This window comes from Marmota marmota, unplaced genomic scaffold (assembly GCF_001458135.2).
Source record: "Marmota marmota marmota unplaced genomic scaffold, marMar, whole genome shotgun sequence".
NCBI classification, from domain to species: domain Eukaryota; kingdom Metazoa; phylum Chordata; class Mammalia; order Rodentia; family Sciuridae; genus Marmota; species Marmota marmota.
In genome coordinates this window covers 6,496,575-6,517,658 of record NW_026000136.1, presented here as the reverse complement: position 1 = coordinate 6,517,658, position 21,084 = coordinate 6,496,575, and the positions used below count along the sequence as shown (strand labels likewise).

At 45.5% G+C, this 21,084-nt stretch overlaps 1 protein-coding gene and 1 long non-coding RNA gene across 2 annotated transcripts in view; one reads left to right on the top strand and one right to left on the bottom strand.

The window, feature by feature from the left end:
- The window catches only part of CUNH7orf50 (chromosome unknown C7orf50 homolog), a 117,304-nt gene extending 99,349 nt beyond the window's left edge, over window positions 1–17,955 (bottom strand). The window contains exons 1-2 of the mRNA XM_048785371.1: window positions 17,850–17,955; window positions 9,570–9,699 (exon numbers count right to left, since the gene is read on the bottom strand). Coding sequence (XP_048641328.1) covers window positions 9,570–9,698 — 129 coding nt within the window. The 5' untranslated portion in view covers window position 9,699; window positions 17,850–17,955. The remainder of the gene's footprint in view (window positions 1–9,569; window positions 9,700–17,849) is intronic.
- A 69-nt stretch (window positions 17,956–18,024) lies between these two features.
- LOC125611186 lies at window positions 18,025–20,062 on the top strand. The gene is made up of 3 exons (XR_007341329.1): window positions 18,025–18,137; window positions 19,257–19,389; window positions 19,828–20,062. It is a non-coding gene; the product is annotated as an uncharacterized LOC125611186 (long non-coding RNA).
- Window positions 20,063–21,084: the final 1,022 nt, after the last annotated feature.

The window sequence follows — 21,084 nt, the reverse complement described above, 5'->3', positions numbered from 1 at the left end:
GTGTGCCCTCGTGCCAGGCTGAATCTCTAGAATTTATAAAGAACCCTCACAACTCCATTATAGAGACAGATCACAACATTAAAATGGGCAAAGAAAATATTCATTTCTTCAAACGACCAAAGAGCACATGAAAATAATGCTCAACACATTGGCCACTGGGGAAATGTGAATCAGAGCCACGTGAGACCCACCACACACCTTCTAGGAAGGCTAGGATGAGGCTGGGCAACAGCACTGCTGCTGAGGACAGGAGAAGTGTGACCCAGCGTCGTCAGTGGTGCGGGGAGTGTGAAATCAGGCAGCTGCCTGGAAAACACTTTGGCAGTTCCTCAAAAAGTTAAATGTAGAACTTGCATATGATCTGGCAGATTATACTCCTAGGAATACAGCCAGAGGAACCAAAGCAGGAATCTAAGGGAAAACTGAAACCCAAATGTTCTTGGGAACACTATTTATAAAAACCTAGAGGTAGGAACACCCCAAAGACCCACCAGATAGAAGGTGGATACTCAAAGAAAGAGATCAATACAATAAGGGGGAGAGCCAGAGCCCAGGGCAGGGGCTCATACACTTGACCACCACAGCCTCCCTGCTAAATCAGACCCCTTTCAGATTCTAGGGATTTAGTCCATTTCAACAGCCCCTGCTGAGTTAAACCATCAATAATCTCCATCCTAATTTTTAGAAATATAAACCAATTCTCAGCCAGGCACGATGGCGCCTGCCTATAATCCCAGCAGCTCAAGAGGCTGAGGCAGGAGGATCGTGAGTCCAAAGCCAGCCTCAGGAAGTTAGCAAGGTCCTAAGCAACTCAGTGAGACCCTGTCTCTAAATAAAATACAAAATAGGCTCAGTGGTCACGTCCCCTGAGTTCAATCCTGGGTACTCTGCACCCCCACCGCCGCTGCACACACAAAAAGAACTATAAACCAAATCTCTTGGTGACCAGAACTTTAAAAAAAGGAATTACCACAAAAAGGATACACGACTACTTCCTTTAGAAAACATCTCGTTAAGTAAACAGTATGGATGAAAGATATAAGCAGAAAAAGGCTCACAACAAAGAGAAGCTTTAAGAAAGATCTTCCAAATGAACAATAAAAAGACAAAGAACCCAGGGAGCAAATAGGCAAATATCTGAATAGATATTTATCCAAAAAAAATACACAAATGGCCAAGAAGCACATTAAAAGATATTCAACATCATAAATTAACAAGGAAATGAAAATCAAAACCACAAAGAGACATCACTCACATCCACCAGAGGGGCTGATAACCGAAAAAAATGGACAAAAGCCCAAAGGTCTACCCATGGATGCCTGGATGATCAAATGTGGCACGCTCACACAGTGGAACAGTGTATAACGTTAGGTGTGAGCAGGACCAAGTCGGGCAGAGGTACACGCACAGACTTGGAAACATCTCCAGGGCGTGCCCAACCAAAATAGTGTGCTGACCAAAGTATGAATCACAAGAGAAAAATTAACAAGCTGGACTTTTCCAAAATTTAAAATGTCTGCTCTTCAAAAGCCACTGCTGAGAAAAATGAAAACCCTAGCTACAGACGGAGAAAAAAATATATTTACAAAACAAAAATTCTGATAGAGGCCTTGTATACAGAATATACAACAAACTCCCCAAACTCAATAATGAGAAAACCAACAAAAATGGCCAAGAGAACTAAACAGACGCTTCACCAAAGATGATTTATAAATGGTAGAAACAAGTGTAAGATGTTCATCGATGATCATGGTTGGTCAGGTAAAATGGAGCAGGAGCACAGGTTCAGTTAAAGTCGGTGATTATTGAAAGAAAAGGACCTCCTGCTCTAAGCTTGAGGTGAATGGCAGAGGACGTTCCCAGACTAGTCCATCCTCTAAGGCATCAAAGTGGCAAGGAGATGTGACCACAACCTCTCACTAACCAATGCACTCATTTAAATACATTTACATGCTAAAACAGATGCCCAGGCCGGGAGACCTAACACAATTTTAGACATATTTCCGGGCACAGGCACAATGAGAGACTGCAACATAGCATGTGAAGATGTCAATTTCTAGCCCCCAAAGCATATATATATATGTTGTTCAAACTTTGACCTCTTCGCCATTCTGCCTACGGGGCAGCCACCTTGCTCTGTGAATCAGTGTAATAAGTAACTCCTAGTAACCCTTTCTTTGCTAGCCATGTTTGATTTGTACCCTGAATGATCTAAAGGACCCACTGAGCCTGGGACAAGTTAAAACCACAAAGAGAAACTGTACACTTGAAGTAAGTGCAGTTTACTATGTCAATTATACCTCACGAAGCTGCTTTTACAAAAATACACACAGGCCAGGTGCAGTGCCACCCACCTGTAATCAGAGCAGTTCAGGAAACTGCATCAGGAGGATCACAAGTTCAAGATCAGTCTGGGCAAGTCAGCAGACCTCTTCTCAAAAGAATAAAAAGGGCTGGAGATGTAACTCAGTGGTTCAATCCCCAGTACTAGGGGGGAAAAAATGAGAATAATCAATCAATCAATCAATCAATCAATCTCTCTCCCCTCATGATTACATCCAGTGGCCAAAATTTAAAATACTGACAATAACAAGTGCTGATAAACATGCAGAGCCCCCCAGGCACCTGCACACGCTGCTGGGGGAAGCAGAGCACAGGAGCTCTGGAGACCAGCTTAGTAGTGCACCATCCTTAAAGACAGTGACAAGAAAAGAATGCCACGCTCCTGAAGTGCCTCTTAGTGCCTGGAGCTGCACCAAGTCAAAGGAACAAGGAGGGCAGGGTGGGCCAGGGTTCCTGGATAAGGCAGGACTCTGTCTTTTCTCAAGAAGTCTGAGAACTAAGACAGGCTGACGGCACCCGTCGCAGCAGCGCTTGCCTGCGCGCGCACCACAGCAGTGGCTCCTTGGCTCGTCGGCCACACGTGGAACTAAGCAAACTAAGCTTCTGCCAACCAACCTTTAAAGTCCTGTGGAGAGGGTGTGTGTCCTCCCACAGCACTGGGAGGGATGGAGGGGCTCTTTTTCCTGGAGCAAAGTCATGGGACAGAGTGCTACTGGCTCAGCCTGTCACCACTGAACTCTTCTTGGAGTAGTCACTCATCTCTTGTAAGCTTTCCCATGTCTTGCACATTGGCTTCGGGCACTTTCTTTGGCCTCTCAGCAACCTATCCCCTTGCCCTGGCCCAAGTGGGCTGTGGACCTGACAAGCAGTGTCTCAGAAAATCACACACATGTTTATCACACGGTATGGCAATGCAGTCCCGGGATTCATGGGAGAAATGAACACACAGAAGGACTTACAGAGATAGCCACAGCGTGTTCAGAACAGCCAGGACTGGAAATGACTCACGGTCCAAAATCTGGTCAAGAGGTAAACAAATCTGCAACTCCATGCAGTGCAGTGGTACTCAGCCAGAAAAATATAAGACCCAGGAGGCACTGTCCTGAGGTGACTGAGCAGAGAGATCTGACCTCCTCCTGGCCTAATGGCCTCCAGAAACCACTAAGGCTCTCAGGGTCACTGTGTTCTCTGGGTCTCAGTTCCCCAGGTGAGATGACTAATCCATCTGTAAGTCACTTTAGCCTACAAGTCTTCCAACTTGTAATTCCAACCTAGGATCCAGTAGTCACAAAGTAATGGGGGCAGGACGGAATTCCAAAAGAAAGCAACTCAGGCTCCAGGAAACTGTCTGTAAAGACTCCAACTACTCGCCCCAAGGGTGCAATGACATACCCGGGGAATACTAACAATCCTTGAGGCCAAACGCCATTGGTGTGAAGGATTTTGGCTCTGAGCAAATTCTCAAGGCCATGGAGTTCACCACCACATCTTGATGGTTCTGTAAAAACCTGCAGGCTTACTGCCTGGGTGAGTCTATCTGACTTATGTTCAAGATTACCAAGAAGGAAACTAAGAGCCACAGAGCAGTCCCAACTGAGCAGCTCTTTCCTTCTAAACGCAGCCAGCCTCAATCCAGAGTCTACTGGGCAGGTTCCAATGGAGACCCTGGAAACACACGGGACCTGGACGCCAACTGGCTTCCAACTGCACACACATCCTGAAAGAAGAACACAACTGACCCCTTCCAGGAGTAACCCTACTGTGCACTCCTGCCTGCTGTTCCCGATATGGACGTACGCACCCCACATCTGGGCTGCTCTCCCATTCAGGTCTCCAATACTCAGTATGAAGGCAGTGCCAGGAAACATTGGTGACATTCATGGAGTTTCACCGGTTAGCACCCTGAACCACCATGACTGAGGACAACCAGTGGTAAAAAAGAGGTGGGAAAAAGGCAGAAAGGAAGCTCAACTGTGTGTTTCCTCTGTCACCAGCTAGCAGGTGACTCTGCAGGTGGCCCACTCTGCATTGTCTGCAAAATCAGCACAACTTCCCCACCTTGGCCCTGGGCACCTCAGAGCTGCTGAGAAGCCAACACTGCAAGGCCTCTGCACATGCTCACACCAACTGGGTGTGGTGGCACATCTGTAATCCCAGTTACACAGCAGGCTAAGGGACTGGGGTGTTCTCAAGTTCAAGGCCAGACTGGGCAGCACAGTGAGACTCTATCTCCAAAGAAAAGTACTTGGCAAACACAAGGATACCTATCAATGACAGGCCGTGAGATACACTGCCTCAGCTAGAGCCCTCCTCCTAGCTCGCCTACAACATGTCGGCAGCCGGAGGTGTATTTACAGCAGCCGCGGCACTGCCCTCTAAACCTGCAGACGCGTGGTTGGCTTTGGCACGACAGTCCTGTTTACACTGTCTCCCCTTCAGGTGTCTCAGTGTCTAGGACAGAAACAGAATGCCCAGCTTCTCCCCTGGAGGGATCAGAAAGGAGGTGAGGGAAGGGGGTGAGGGAAGGAAGGATGGAAGGATGCAGGGAGGAGAAAAGGCAAGAAAGGAGGGGAACAAGGAGAGGAAGGAGGAGGAGAAGAGGGAGGGAGACAGGAGGGCAAGGATCTGCCAAATCACAGCCACGCCTCCTTCCAGTTCAGCCAGTTCAAGTGCACAGAGCAGGCTTGCCCCCCAGCCTAGTGCCTGGAGCCATCCTTCTGAAGCCCTAAGTCATCTAAAACTCACCCCCCACACACCGGCCCTTTGCAGTAGAAAACCAGATCTGGAAGGGTTAATTAAAGTAACTGCGGGAGAACTCCAGGGGTCAGGCACAGTAGAAGGGCTTTCCATGGCAGACAGGTAAACTGAGACTCCACTGCCCCAGGACACCCTCCAGGAAGAGCAAAGTCCTGTAAAGCCAGCCCCAGCCCCGTGAATCCACTGCCCAGCAGAACTGAGGAAGAGGGAAGCTGCAGGCACCCAGTCCATGGGAACCCAGCCACCAAGACGAGGGGCAGGTGTTTTGGAGCATCTGTGCTCTTGTCCAGGGACATCACAAACCACCCGCTTCTCCAGTGCTGCAGGCCTGCCAGGGCCTCTAGACAGTGAGCTGAGCAAGCAAGCCTGGGGCTGAGGAGCCTGACGCCAAACCAAGGGCCAGCAGAGCTGCAGCCCCAGGCGGCCCTCGAGCTGAGCCCACAGGCCTGAATCGGAACTCAAGCTCCATGGAAACCATTCCCCAAGGGGCGATGAAGTTTCTAGCACTTGGGGACACTTCAACTGTCCTGGCGCAAGCACGGAGTGCTCATACTGTGGGAAATGGCTGCGCAAGGCCCAGGGAGCTCCCCAGATGGACATCTCTGGGAGACAACACAGCAGCTCAAGGACGACAGAGGCCTCTCCCTTCTCCACCGCAGATCCCAGAGGCTCTCTTAGAAGTACTGGGGGACAGGGAGGCGGCCAGTGCAGTACTTTTCCACCAGCTCCCCAGTGATGCACAATGGCGCTTTCCAGGCCTCACGACCTGCCATTCTTCAACAGTTAGGTTCAGCTTTCCATATTTTTTTTTCTCTAAAATATACGTCTGATGCCTCCATTTAATAATTTCCCATGAGAACAAGAAGAGTGAGTAAAGAAATATTTTTATCAGCAGAGATCAATGTAGATTTTCAAGGAGAGTCCCCATTTTGTTGGGATACTGACTTCTGGAAATACAATAAAAGGATCTCGGGGTGTAAGCCTCCAAGCCCCTACACAGAATCACAAAGACCAAACTGAGAAGCCGCCCGCAGCATAGGAACTAGCCCTTGGGCTCACAGGCTCCCTTGGGGAGTGTGGCTGTCGACCTCTGCTGGTCAGTGACTGCAGGCCAGCAGCCCCCCAACAAAGGCCGCAGGACATCCCACTGCTCCTGGTGAGTGTGAAACTAACTCAAAACCTATAGCCAGAAAACTGAACACAGCACACAAATTTATCAGTAACTCCATGTTATAAACCAAACCAGACTAGCAAGAAACACACCCCAAATGCTTTCTTCTTTCTTGTTTTCCAAATTTCTTTTAATCAACATATACTTTATAATGATAAAAAACAATGACGGCTGGGGATGTAGCTCAGTGTAGAGCCATTGCCTGGCAGGTGCAAGGCCCTTAGTCATTCCCTGGCACCACAAAGAAAAGAAATCACATTCTTTAAAATATTATTTGGACTTTAGCCTGCATACAGTCTCAGTAACAAAGGACAGCCAGAAGTTCTACAACACAAAACCTCCAAGGCGACGGCCTGGAGCTCATTTTAAGAAAACGGAAGGAGCCTCAAAAGAACAGGGCAGTGTCATCAGGAAGGACCAAGGCTCTGCATGTAGCAGGCAGGACCCCACGTGAGCTCTAGGGAACCTGTTTCCACCTGGAACCTGGAAGCCACAAAGAACTGACCAAGTGGCCTCAGCAGGAGACAGGAAGCCAGAGGAACAGGAATTTAACCACCTGCTATAAAGGAGCCCAGTCAGTAAGACACAGCCAAAGAGAACCCAGGACAAGACAGGGGACCTGGGTCTGGAGTGTCCCCATCACTCAGGTTGTGGTGACCTACTCCTGGCATGCGGTGCCTGTCCCATCCAAACTACAGAGTCTGTGCTGCTACCAGACACATTGTACATGTTATTTACACATCTCTCAAAAGCTCAGAACTGCCTAACTGCATGTTGCAGCCCAACCCTGAAGACATCAAGACCCCCACCACCCTCAGCCCGGCCAGGTGTCCATGCAGGCTTGCTGAAGACTGCAAAATGTCCAGACCAGGTATCAGTCAAGGAGTCAGGTGGGCTCTGCTTTCCTACTATTGTTATAGTTAAAGCTTTGTCTCAGGGTTTCATAAACTGACTTCCAGACCACTCACGTATAATCGAATCAAGCCTTTATTGAAGCACACCGGTGGCGGCTGACCAGAACATAGAGCTGTTCCCCTGATCAGCCCCGAACAATTGCAAGGGCACTCCTTATAAGCCTGAAAACCGCAAAAGGGATGTTCGGGGGTCTAGCCAATGCAAGCAAGCCAGGTTACAGAAGCGGGACAGTGCAGTCAAGTGGAGGGAAGCCTAACCAATCAGTTAGCCCAGTCACCCCAGTTTCAGAAACAGAGCCCCGTTACCCTAGTTATAGAAACAATGCCCCATTAGGTAGTTCCATGTTCTTAAAGGTTTCTATAGCAAAAGGAAAAGAACATCTTGCTCCAGTCATGACTCTTCTACTTGGCATGGTTGTTTTACAAGATGAAGTCATAGAACAAAATGGAGTCACATTTGCTCCTACTACCACACTATCCTTCTCTCATTTCATAAAGGAAAGGATACCTGCCACCCAGAATCATACCTTGGCGCACCACCCCAGGAAACAGGAGTCTCTGGGGCACCTCACAAAGACAGACTGATATATGGCGCCATGCTGCACAAGGGAACAAATCCTTATACTAGTCAGGCAGGTCCAAGTCTTCCTTCCAAAAACTGAAGAGCCTAATCAAGTTGTCATGTAATGGTTGATATTTAAAATATATTTTGTGGACTTGGGGTGTAGCTTAGTGGTGGAGTATGTGCCCAGTATGCACGAGGCCCCAGTTCAATCCCCAGCACCAAAATATAAATAAACACACACACACACACACACAGACATAAAATATGCTCCTAAAAAATCATTCAATGAGGCCAGGATGCAGTGGCGCACACCTGTAATGCCAGCGTCTCAGGAGGCTGAGGTAGGAGAATAGTGAGTTCAAAGCCAGCCTCAGCAACTTAGCAAGGCCCAAAGCAACTTGTGATACTCTGTCTCTAAATAAAATCTAAAAAAGGGCTGTGGATATGGCTCATTGGTTAAGTACCCCTGGGTTCAATCCCTGATACCAAAAAAAAAAGGGGGCTGGGATTATGGCTCAGCGGTAGAGCACTTGCTTAGCACGGGCGGGACCTGGGTTCGATCCTCAGCACCACATAAAAAAAATAAAGGCATTGTGTTGTGTCCATCTACACCTGAAAAATATGAATATTAAAAAAAAATCACTTAATGGTCTCAGTTCAATGAATTAAGCAACAATGCTAGAACAAACTTCTTTTCCCATTTACTTAATTATTTATATCCAGAAATGAGAAAGGGGGGGGGGGAAGAGAACCAACATTAAACCCTGTCTCACTCAAACATGAAATTCACCAAGGTACGTGAACCAAAGGCAAAACTCTGAAAAGCCCTGCCGTGTGATTATGTGGTGCGTGCCTAACCAGTCTGTATTTTACGTTGACTGACTTGACAAAATTTGTGATGTTATGCTATTTTGATCAATGCATACTACTAACTATAAAGAGAGCCCAATGTAGAAGGAAAATTTCAACACTCACAACTTAGCAGTAACAAAAAATTTTAGATTTTTCAAAATTTAAAGGTATAAGCATATTTTTGTGGTAGACAAGATTTTGGGATGAAGAACAGAAATTCATTAGGAAGAGAGATTGTTCCTGCCTGGTCTTGGGTGGTATTTAAAACCCCAGTTATTTAGAATCTGTTGCATGCAATTCAAACAGTGATGTTAATAGCTGATTTTCAAACTCTCTGCTGGTATTATTGCCAGGTAAGAACATTTTTAGACGTATGTTTTTAAACAGAGCTCCCCAGGTCCCGCCACCTATTGTCAAGGTGAGGAGCAATCGCCCTTTCTGCAGGGGAAGCCCCGTTCTCTGAGCGCACATCCCCAGCCCAGCTGCAGGTCCCCAGTTACAATCCCAGCCCCGTATTCCAATTTTCTGACCTCACATGAATACAAAGCTCTTAAAATTAGGAGAATTACCATTTTTTAGTGACAAGCTCACAATGTTCCAATGGTGAAAATTTGCTTCCCTTAAAAATTTGGATTATTTTTATTTTCTACAATTGTGGACTAACTCGTATTTCTACATAGGCTATGGACGAGTCACCCACCCTACCCCAGGCACCTGACTACCCACAGGGGAAAGGACTCAAGGATCGCTCCCTGGGCCCTCTGTGGCCAATCTAGTCTACCACAGTTGCTGTAAACTAGATTGTAAACAATCTAGTCTCACACAGGGGCCAGCAAAGAAGGCGGCCCAAGCAAGGCAGGAACAGTGTTCCAACCTAACACTGTACCTGCTCTCAGCAGGCGCTGGGCGTGTCCATATGTAGCCCGTGTGTCTGTCCTCTGCTCCACAGAGGCACAGGTGGCCTTACCTTGGGGCTGGCTTCTTCGTTGTCTGCTGTGGTTTCAAGTGCCTGAGGTCTCTCTTCTGCAGACGCCTTCTTTACTTTTTTGCTCTTTTTCGCTATCACTTCGGGACCTTTTCTTTTCTGTTTTGCCATCCTGCTATGGAGAAAGCACACTGCTAAATTCATAGGGAAAAAGGGGCTTCCGCCATATAATATTTTTAAACAAAGGGGGGAGCACTTTCCTACTAAGAGACTACAAAGGTATTTCATGAAATACAGTATACAAAAGTTAAAAAAAAAAAAAAAAGTCAAACTCCTCGTTCATCACCAATTTAACATTTTGGCACATTTCCTTTCTATTTTCGGGTGTTTACTTAGCGTAGCTGCATCATGCACACATTACATATTCTATTTTTTTAATAGCAATCTTTTATTTATTTGTTTGTTATGTGGTGCTGAGGATGAAACCCAGTGCCTCACACATGCTAGGCAAGCACTCTACCACTGAGTTACAGTCCAAGCCCTATCATATTCCATATTTCTGACCTCACATGAATATAAAGCTCTTAAAATTATGAGAAATACCATTTTTTAGTGACAAGATCACAATTTTCCAATGGTGAAAATTTGCTTCCCTTAAAAATTTGGATTATTCTTATTTTCTACAATTCTGGACTAACTCATATTCTTACACAGGCCATGGATGAGTCACCCACCTTACCCCAGGCACCTGACTACCCACAGGGGGAAGGACTCAAGGACCACCAGGAGCCTGGGATATCTCCTCCGACCAGGCCAGTCATAAGGCCTTATGCAAGAAATATGGGATGTGGGAGGAGAGATGTGCCTTCGAGGTCTATTTCCTCAGGCACAGCAGCTAGTTACTCCTGTACAAGAACAGGAGTCCATGAGCTGTAAAACCAGTTCCCTCCGTGGGATTATGTGATGAGAGAACCAAGAGCAATGGCTGAGGTTGCCGGAGCCTGGAAGCTTTGGAGGGGAAGGAGGAAGGAACCCTGGACCTTGCAGGAAGACGATGGCTGCTACTGGGACCTGAAGTGGGGACCAGACTACCTCCAGAAGGTTGAAGTAGAAACTAGCAGCCCAAAACACCTACCCACATGGGACGCCCGTTCTTATGGGGGAGCCAAATACATACTATGTCAAAAGTTGAGAACCAGCCGGGCACTAGTGCACGCCTGTAATCCCCGAGGCTTGAGAGGCTGAGACAGGAGGATCACAAGTTCAAAGCCAGCCTCAGCAAAAGCAAGGTGCTAAGCAACTCAGAGAGATCCTGTCTCTAAATAAAAAATATGAAATACGGCTGGGGATGTGGCTCAGTGGTCAAGTGACTCTGGGTTCAATCTCCAATACTCGCCCCCCCCCCAAAAAAAATTGAGAACTGGTATGCAAAAGGGGTGGGTGTCATGGGAAGGTGACCATGTAAACAGGATGATGGGCCTGGAAGCACAGCTCCATGTAGAGCACTGGCCTCTCTGTGCAAGGCCCTGGGCTCAATCCCCAGATCCACAAAAGAAAGAGGATAATCATAATGAAAAGGGCCAGAAGTAGCGAGCATCCCCAGAGACCAAGACCAGTTTGGGGACCAAATACCACTCTATGTGAAAGCCAGGGGAGCATAAGGTGGATCTGGGACACAAGGGGAGCCAGCACCAAGGATCTCCGCTTCCATTTGGGTCTGTCACTGATGACAGCACACTGAAAGAATATTACTATTCTGGAGTCAGAAAATTCCAAGCTCCATATTCCTTAATTAAGCCTTATCTTTAAAAAGTATTTGAAGCCAGAGGTTACAAATTTCAATTAACTGTGTAATAAGATATCTTGAAAGAATGAGAGACTGTTGAAATACAGTATACAATGTTGACGTAGGGACCCTGAAAACACAAAGGATGGCGCCAGCCCATTACTTGTTAGAGAAAGAAGTTCGGCAAATATTTATACACCAGTTACTATAAAAGTTAAATCTATATTCATTCCGTAAGTTATCATTAAAAACTTTAATCACTAAGTCTATTTGCTAAAAAGAAGAAAAAGATTTTTCCATATTATAGAGTGATCTCTTTAACAGTTCTAAGAGATAACTCATAACTCTGAGACACTGAATGTTTCTTCTAGAAAATATTTTTCATTTCTGGGCAACTGATTTTCAACAAGGGTGGCCAGGCAATTCAAAGAACAATCTCTTCAACAAATGGTGCTGTGACAACTGGACAGCCACACAGGAAACAATGAATCTGAAACCCTACCTCACACCACGCACAAAAATGAACTCAAAATGGACCAAAAACATAAATGTAAGAGCTAAAACAAAATTCTTGGAAGAAAACATAGAAATACATCTTTAGGCCTTAGATGAGGCAATAGTCTCTCTGTAACATAAGTAGCAAAAGGAAAAAAGTACATAAATTGGACTACAGGGCTGGGGATGTGGCTCAAGCGGTAGCGTGCTCGCCTGGCATGCGTGCGGCCCGGGTTCAATCCTCAGCACCACATACAAACAAAGATGTTATGTCCGCCGATAACTAAAAAATAAATATTAAAATTCTCTCTCTCTCTCTCTTTAAAAAAAAAAAAGACTACAACAAAATTTACAACTTTTGTGCTGCAAATGATGCCAGCAAGAAAGTAAAAAAGACAACTTGCAGTCGGAGAGAGAGCATTTTTAAATCATACATCTCACAAGACACCTGAATCCAGAATATATGAAGAACACTTACAACTCAATAATAAAAGGCAAATAAGCAGGGCACAGTAGCTCACACCTGAAATCCCAGCTGCTCAGGAGGCTGAGACAGGAGGATTGCAAATTCAAAGCCAGCCTCAACAAAAGCAAGGCACTAAGCAACTCAATAAGACCCTTTCCTAAATAAAAACACAAAATAAAGCTGGGTATGTGGCTCAGTGGCCAAGTGCCCCTGAGTTCAATCCCTGATAGCCCCCTCCAAAGGTTTTTTTAGTACATACTGAAGACCTGAAAAGATGCTTCACTTCATTAGTCACTTAGGAAATGTAAATAAGATTGTGCTCAGTGGCAGAGCACCTGCCTAGCATGTGTGAGGCACTGGGTTCGATCCTTAGCACCACATATAAATACATAGATAGATAGATAGATAAATAAAGGTACATTGACAACTAAAAAATATTTAAAAAACAACAACAAAAAAAAAGAGATACCACTTCACATTCACTAGGATGCCTATAGTAAAAAAAAAAAAAAAAAGACAGATTGCGATGGCTCAATGTAGAGTAGTTCCCTAGCAGGTGCAAGGTACTGGGTTCCATCCCAGCACCATAAAATAATGAGCTAGAAAAAGAAAAGACATAATAGTAAATATTGGTAAGAATGTAGAAAAACTGAAGCTCTCATTCACTGCTTGTGTAAGTGGCAGAGTCACTTTGGAAAACAGTCTGGCAGTTCCTCAAAAAGTTAAAAACATGCAATTACCATATGACTCAGCAATTCCAGTCATAGGTGCATATCCAAAAGAAATAAACAACTCCACATTAAAGTTTGTATTCTAATGTTCCTAGCAATATTACTCATAACAGCCAAAGGTGGGAACAACCTAAATGCCCATCAATGGATGAGTAGATAAACTAGGTATTCAGGGTGGAATATTATTCAGCCATAAAAAAGTGAATACTTATACACCTACAAAATGTGTCACCTTGAAACCTGATGCTAAGCGAAAGGAGCCAGATATGAAAGACCACGTATTGCATGATTCAACCTGCATGAAGAACTCAGGATAAGCAAATCGGAGACAGAAAAGGCTAGTGGCTACTCAGGCTATGAGCGAAGTGGCAGTGACTGCTAGTGGGGACAGGGTGTCTTCTGGGAGGAGGAAAATGTTCTAAAGTTAGATTTTGGCGAAGGTTGCACAACCCCATGAATACACTAAAAAAACAAAAACAAACTATATTCTCTCTCAAGTTACCATAAACTTAAAAATACAATGTTCAAGGGGCTAGGGTTGTGGCTCAGCAGTAGAGCGCTCACCTAGCACATGCGAGGCACTGGGTTCGATCCTCAGCACCACATAAAAATAAATAAATAAAATAAAATAAAGGTATTATGTCCAACTACAACTAAAAAAAATTATAATGTTCAAGTACTGTTTAAAAAATAAGAAAGATATAAATGGGGGAAAATGCATGTAGAAGCCTCCTTGTGTCTTTTAAGTGGGCTGTTAGTGGCCAAGGTGAGCTCACGGCTACAGGACAGCAGAGTAGCCTGCCACCATGGCCCTTGATCATTGCCATTCCCAGTGACTGAATTAATTTCTGTAGAGCAATGAAAACCCAAGATTTCCCTTCTGGTGGTTGGGAGGATTCTGAGGGGGTCAAGGATATTAAGGAAGCTAACCCTAACTACCACTTTATGGAATTAGCATTAAGAGGCCTCACCAAGGCCAGGCCCTGCCCCAACATGCTCTACACACACCAGCCCACTCACCCCTGTGACCCATGCAGCTGGCATGCAATGCGGAAACAGGCACATCTGCCCGTCAGAGTAGAAAATCAATAGAGAATGTCTGAAATTGGCCAATAACCACATCACAAGCATATTATTTAGAAACACAGAAGTAGAAACAGTAGAAACAGCTGCAAGATTAAACTGTTTTTGCCTTTAAGGACATGAATGGGGGGAGACAAATGATTTCGGTCTACAAGTCGTCTAGCACCATGTCAGTCTTCAGTTACATGCATATGTAACAGCTAATTTGAAGGTTAAAAAATATTGATTTTAGCTGGGTGTGGTGGCATATGCCTGTAATCCCAGTGACTCGGGAGGCTGAGGCAAGATTGCAAGTTTCAGGCCAGCATCAGCAACTTAGCAGGCCCTAAGCAAGTTAGCAAGACCCTGTCTCAAAATAAAAAATAAAATGGGCCGGGGATGTGGCTCAGTGGTTGAGTGCCCATGGTAAACCCAAATTCATAGTACCAAAAAAAATAAAATAAAAAGGGCTGGGGCTGTAGTCTAGTGGTAGAGAGTCTCTGAGTTCAACCCCCAGTACCAAATACAAACAAAAATCAATTATTTTCAAAAAAGATTTTTTAAAAAATTATACTGTACAGTATTGGTCAGAGAATAGGAAAAAGGACATTATCATGCCCTGCTAATAGGAGGACAAATTAGTACATCCTTTCTAAAAGGTAATTTTATAACATTTATCAAGTGCTTTGGCCCAGTAATTCCACGCTAGGAATTCATCCTAATGAAATAATCATGGACAGAGATTTATATGTACATAGATGATAATGGCAACACTATCTCTAATATTAAAAAATTGAAAACACCATAATTGTCCAACAGTAGCAGGCCGGGGAAATGAATGACTCCTCCATGCAAAGGAATATTCCAAAGAAACCATTAACAACTGTGATCTCAAGGAACATCCGTCACGTGGGTAAGTGCTCATAATACAATAAACTGAAAATCAGATATAAATCTATGGAATACAATATGACTCGTTTTGTAAGAAAAATTATAGACAAATGTGCACAAAGGAAAAAAACTAAAAGGAAATATACTAAAATAGATTCAGATTATAAGAATGTTTATTGTTTTCATATGCTCTTCTGTAATTTCTACAATAAAAGCAAAAGAAAAGAAATTGTTTTAAGACACAGCCCAAAAGCTTCAATTAAGCAATTGAAGGATTCCACCAGTACAAAGCAGATGGGCCAGATTGAACAAGCACAGGACGACCAGACCTGCCTGCCAAGGCACACTGCCAGTGATCAAGATGGCTCAAGCAGGCAAAGCTATAGTCCCCAGGTGGAAAAGCATCTAACAGGACCCCGATGAGATAAATCAGCCTATAGGCAAACACCAGGCACACTTTTATTAAACCTGAAAATACCACCCACAGACCCAGATGACACGGGGGACATCTCAGTTGGTGATGGTCTGATGTGGTCGGGACAGGTTCTAGAGGGGACCTCCAAACTCACCAGGCAAAGGCCCACCCTGAGCCCACAGATCTCTAAGAGCTCAGTGTAAGGAATCCAGATGCAAAAGGGCGGTCCCCACCCCTGGACTGTGGCTCTGCTCTGACCCATGCCTAGGCCATGCTCTGAATTGCCTGCTTAGATTAGTGGCCTCCTGGCCTCTGCTATTGTGCCCATGAACACTGCTCTGTTGCCTCCCTATCTGAACACTACTATACTACTGCAGTCACTCAAAGCCTACCACCATCCTAATGCCAAGCATCCATGACCAATTCCACCTCCTATCTTTCCAGCTGGCACCCTGGAATCCAATAATCTTTCAACCTCACCAAGATCTGCAATCCACCGACCCTACTACATTTCAATGTCCTTCACCCGTCTCTGTCTCGCCTCCACAATGTAATTTCCATGGTCTCTCAGTCAATCACTCCCATACACTCCCTTGTGGCTCTCTCTCTTCATGCAAAACCCCACCTCTGGGACCTACTCCGCCTGCCAGTGTACTCTAAGCCTGCAACTCCACACAGCTGGAGAGCCCACAGACTCAGGCTGACCAGTCTCAGTTTAAATTCAGAAGCTCTAAGCTCAAGGGGATGGTCAGTGCTGCACAGTGACTGAACACCTCCCTACTCCACCAACCTCTCTCCAGACTGACTCCTTCCTTTGCCTCTCCTAATCTCACACCTCCAACATCTTCTCTCTTCTCAGTGTAGACCTAGTTTCTAATCACTGAGAACTTAGGGAACTTCCACAAACTCCTACCACATCACCCATCCAGCCAGCATGCCCATGTTCTTATTAGGCCAACCCTTTAGGTGAGTTGAGTCCTCTCCCCCTTGCCTGTCAAGGCAGCACTTTAAGCAACTGTCCCCTCTCCTGCATCATTAGCTCTTCCCTTCTACTACACCAATTACAACCTCCCCTATCTTATCACGCTCTCCTCTCCACTGGCCCTTCAATGCACACTGCATTTCCCAGGAACTCTGGTCCTCTCTTGCACCCTCTCCCCAGCTCCTTTATCACAATGACACCCATGTGGCTCAGGCTCATTGCTGGTATTCAGCAGCATGTGTCAGTTGCTCCCTGCCCCTGTCTTGGCATGCATGTTCTACTTTTCCAGCAGAGACAGCATGCTTTGCTGTTTCTTGATGGCCCCGATCTTGAACTCTGAAGGTTCTGGGCTCTGGGCTTCCTTACTTTCTCTGCTATCTCGCTCAGCCATGTGACTCTAAATACCCGTTAGATGATGATGGCTTCCAGCCTTCACTGGAGGCTTCTTCTGGGCTCTCTCCCTGTATTACACTGCCGACTCACTCATATAACTACACATACACTTAGATATCTCCCCTGCACACTCAAGACTCACCCATGATTCTCAAAGCTCCTGATCATCCTCCACAAACCTGATCTTCTCAAGGTGTGTGTCCTCATGATAAACAGCCTTCTGATGAAATCCAGTTTTTAGCTCAAGCTACAACCTCGGTGCCACTTACTGCTCCTCTTGCTTCCTCACTCACTCATCCAACCACCATTAAGCCCTGTTGACTCAAAAGTATCCAGAATTTTACTCTCTCATGGCCTACTACAGTTCTCAGTTCTGCCCTCGCCCCTCCAGCTGGTTTCCCATCCAGAACGATTTTAAACACCTGAGATTACTTCTCACTTCTGACTGAAAACTTCCCACTACAAGCCAAAGTCCTCCCTGAGGCCACAGGGTCCCACATGATCAAACATCCTCCACCACAATTCCTTCTTTCTCTTTTCTTCACTTGGCCCTGGGCACACGGGGCTCCTTGCTGGTCCCCCTGCACCTGACGTTTCCACTACCTGGACGTTCTTCAAGCTACCAAGGTGTCTCACTCCTTAACCTGCTTCGCCTCTCCACTCTCCATCTCCCTGTCGTAACTTTTCTCCGTGGTTACATATCACCACCTGGTACGTGATCTTCCTCATCTCTCTCTTCTCCCTAGAACTTAGTTCACCAGATCCGAGGTTGGTCTGTTTTGTTAACTGCTGTTTCAGCAGTATCGACACACACGAAGAACACGGTACGTTTTTTAAAATGAATGAATGGATGACGGAAGGAAATGCAATGCATGCTTATGATAGAAGCGCCGAAGAGCCTCAACAGGGGTTCTTAAAGCTCCAATCCGCAAACACTGGGCAAGAAAGGCTGGAGCCCAGACCCAGCGCGTCCTCCGCTCGCCCGCGCCCGCCCGCCAAGCCTTCCGCAAACCCACGTGGAGAGGCCAGCGCACGGGAAGCAGATCTCCAGCGCGGCCCAGATCACAGCACTCGCGTTTACCTGTGCCCACCTGCGCCCACCTGCACGCGCCCGGCTGCACCGCCAATGCCAGCTTCCGGCCGGCCCCGCGCCTCAGGTACACTCCTGTCCCGCCTTCAGAGACTCGGCGCTCCCCATTGGGTAAAGCCTGCCTCGGTCTTCTGGCCGGCCAATGAGAAGCGGCGGCCTCACGGGGGCGGTGCCTCTCCCGGGCGCGGAATGGTGGCGTCATCTCGCTGAGCCCTAGTTGCTGCGGGAGCGCGAGAACTCGCCCTCTCGCCGACACGTGCAGACTCGCGGTTGCCACTCTCTGTTCAAAGTTGGAGCTGGTGAGCTAACTGTGGGCATCCAGATTTTTGCTGAGTTCTTAAAGCTCGGGTGCAGAAGTACAGGTGTTAAAAAGTAAAAACAAAGAATAGGGAATGCTGCCATGATACCGTGTACCATCTTCAAACGCAACTATTTAGGCATTGCCCACGGATGTGAGCAAAGGTGCAGAGAATTAGAGCGGAGGCCACCACAAGCGGGATGGGCGTGGAGTGCGTTCCACTCCACTGCGTGCAGGTAGACGCAGACCTACAGAGAGTAGATACGAAGTAGGATAGAACAAATAAAAGGAATAGGTCAGTAATCCCAGCGATTTAGGAGGCGGAGGCAGGAATATGCCAAGTTCCAGGCCAGCTGCAGTCATTTGTCAACACTTTGTCTCAAAATAAAACGGGCTGGAGATATAGCTCAGTGGTAGAGCACCGCTGGGTTCAATCCTCAGTATGCCCACCCTCCACTAAAAAAAAAAAGAAGTGAAAGGAAGGACACGGAAATATAATTTTTAATCTGAAGTTCCAAGTACTTTTTCAGTCCCGTCACTCCCCAAATTACTTCTTCTAGATCTGTCACTCCCAAATTTTGGGGAAATCTGTAAATCTTAAAGGGTTACTGGAAATTCACCCACTTGTGAAAATTACCTTGGACACTGTTCATCAGCTCACATAATGACCAGAATAAGCAAAGAAGAGATACAATATTTTAAGAAACCTATAATTTAGGGGATTTTCCAACATTATCTATGATCAGATAATGAGACCATGTGAACGACCAGACACCATAAACCACCTTGTGATCATCAGAATGATGTCATCCTTACCTTCCCACCCCCCACCCCTCACCAAGTTTCTTTGAACTCCAAAAGTGTCTCTGTCTCTTGAGAAGGTCCACATTCTCCCTTGAATGCATCTTTACTTTCTTAAATAAATCTCAATTAGGAAGTAGCTATAGCAATGAGCAGTGAAATGCAGAGAAAGAGAAGAGAGGGGTGGAGAGAAAGAGAAAGACAGAGCTCTCTGGCTTAAGCCTCATTTTGCTTTTACTTTCACCTCACTTTCACTTATAATAATAATATAATTCTCTTGCATGACTTTTGGTGTCTGACTTTAAATTTTCTTTTATAGGAATACAGGAACCAAGATTTAGAGTTTCAGCTCCTTGCTTTCCTGTGACATCTGTGTCTTTGATGCATGCTGAAATTCTTTCCTATCACCTATGTCAAGAACTCCACTCATGGGGCTGGGCTGTAGCTCAGTGGTAAAGCGCTTGCCTTGCATATGTGAGGCACTGGGTTTGATCCTCAGCACCACATAAAAATAAATAAAGATAAACTGTGTGTTTATCTACAACTAAATAAATATTTTTTTTAAAAAAAGAACTCCAATCATCCTAAGTTTAGGCCCCCCTCTGGGAATTCCTGGGACCTCTTCTGGTGACAGACACCTGGTGTACCAAGTTTCAGCTTTTAGAAATAATAATCTAGATGCTTTTGCCATGGGAGGAGAGGGTGATAACTTGTCAGCTAATTTTTAAGATGAGCATCAGAGGGATATAGTACGTATCAGAAGAAAGGTGGAATCGAGGGGGCTTGGGGTGCTAGCACAAGTTAGTGCTCTCTGGTGTCACTTGCTTTGATGATTAGCTTATGAGTAAATCATAATAAATACCTGGTTTGTCTCCCTTGTGTGCATATAGGAGAGTGTCTACAAGGCACATACTCAGACTTGCCGAAACACCGGTATCAGCATGTTGGAGATTCGGTTTTCAAACAGCTCCAACTGGCTCCCCACAGTGATTGTACTACTCCGCCGAAAAAACACTCACCCATACAAGTAATATGTAATAAAATATGAGTCTATGAAAACACAGTTGGTTTTGCTTATTTAGCTCTGGGAATGTATGGGTAGGCAATGCATATCAGCTTTTCACTGAGCACAGTTAAAAACTGATCCAAATATAGCCATTTTTTTAAAAAAAAAAAAATCTGGGACAGGGATATAGCTTGGTGGAACAGCACAGAAAAAAAAAAAAGATTCTGGTTTCATTCCCATATGGGACAACAATAAAAAAAAGAAATTCTGTTTTATAGCATCTGAGCGCTAATTGAGCAGTAAAATATTATGAGGCTAATAAACAAAAGAAAAAAGAATCCCAAAGCAGTTAGCCTGACATTTAGGGCAATTTTCACTTAGGGTGCAGTCGGTTCTAAAAAAGAACAGAAAGGTTGGATATCTGAGCAGGAATTCTGACAGTTTTGTGGGCTGCGGGCCCAGAGTTCAATGCCCTATCTTCAGGTTGAGAGCCAGGAAAGCTACACTGTGGGAGTGACTGTGAACTGGAAGTAAACCAACCTCACGGGTCCTCCAGAAATCCACTTCAAATTCACCTCAGTGTTGAAACTGCATTGGAAGGATTCAGGAATCATTGCTGGTGCCACTAGACATTTGAGGGAAGAAATGGTGAGTTCTAGAAGACAGTCTCTTGGGCCCCAAATTATATTTGCTTATATATTCTGTCCAGCTCCATAGAAAATAGCTATCTGTGCAAGAAGACATCACGATAGAAAGCCAAGAAAAACTATGTACAGTAGATTGCTGATCTACTCATCTGGCGGTATAATGTCATAGATCATGATAGCTCCAGTCATGTGTTAAAGTGACGTCCAGTGGTCAGTATTGTAGGGCCCAGGGGCACATGGAGCATCCTCAGTGGTTTGGGATCCTCTGCAGGAGAAGGTGTGGCTTCACTCCAGAACTCAAGGGACTCTTATTGGATTTACCAAAGATCCCACAGTCTTATCCCCCTCAAACCTCTCTGGCATCTTGGATCTTCCAAGTTATACAGCCCAAGTGCGAGATGGTTGATACTATAAACCCCACCTGCTGCAGAGCCTTCTCTCACCAGGTGACCCAGTCAAAACTCAAACTCAGGCTTCCAATTACCCAATACATG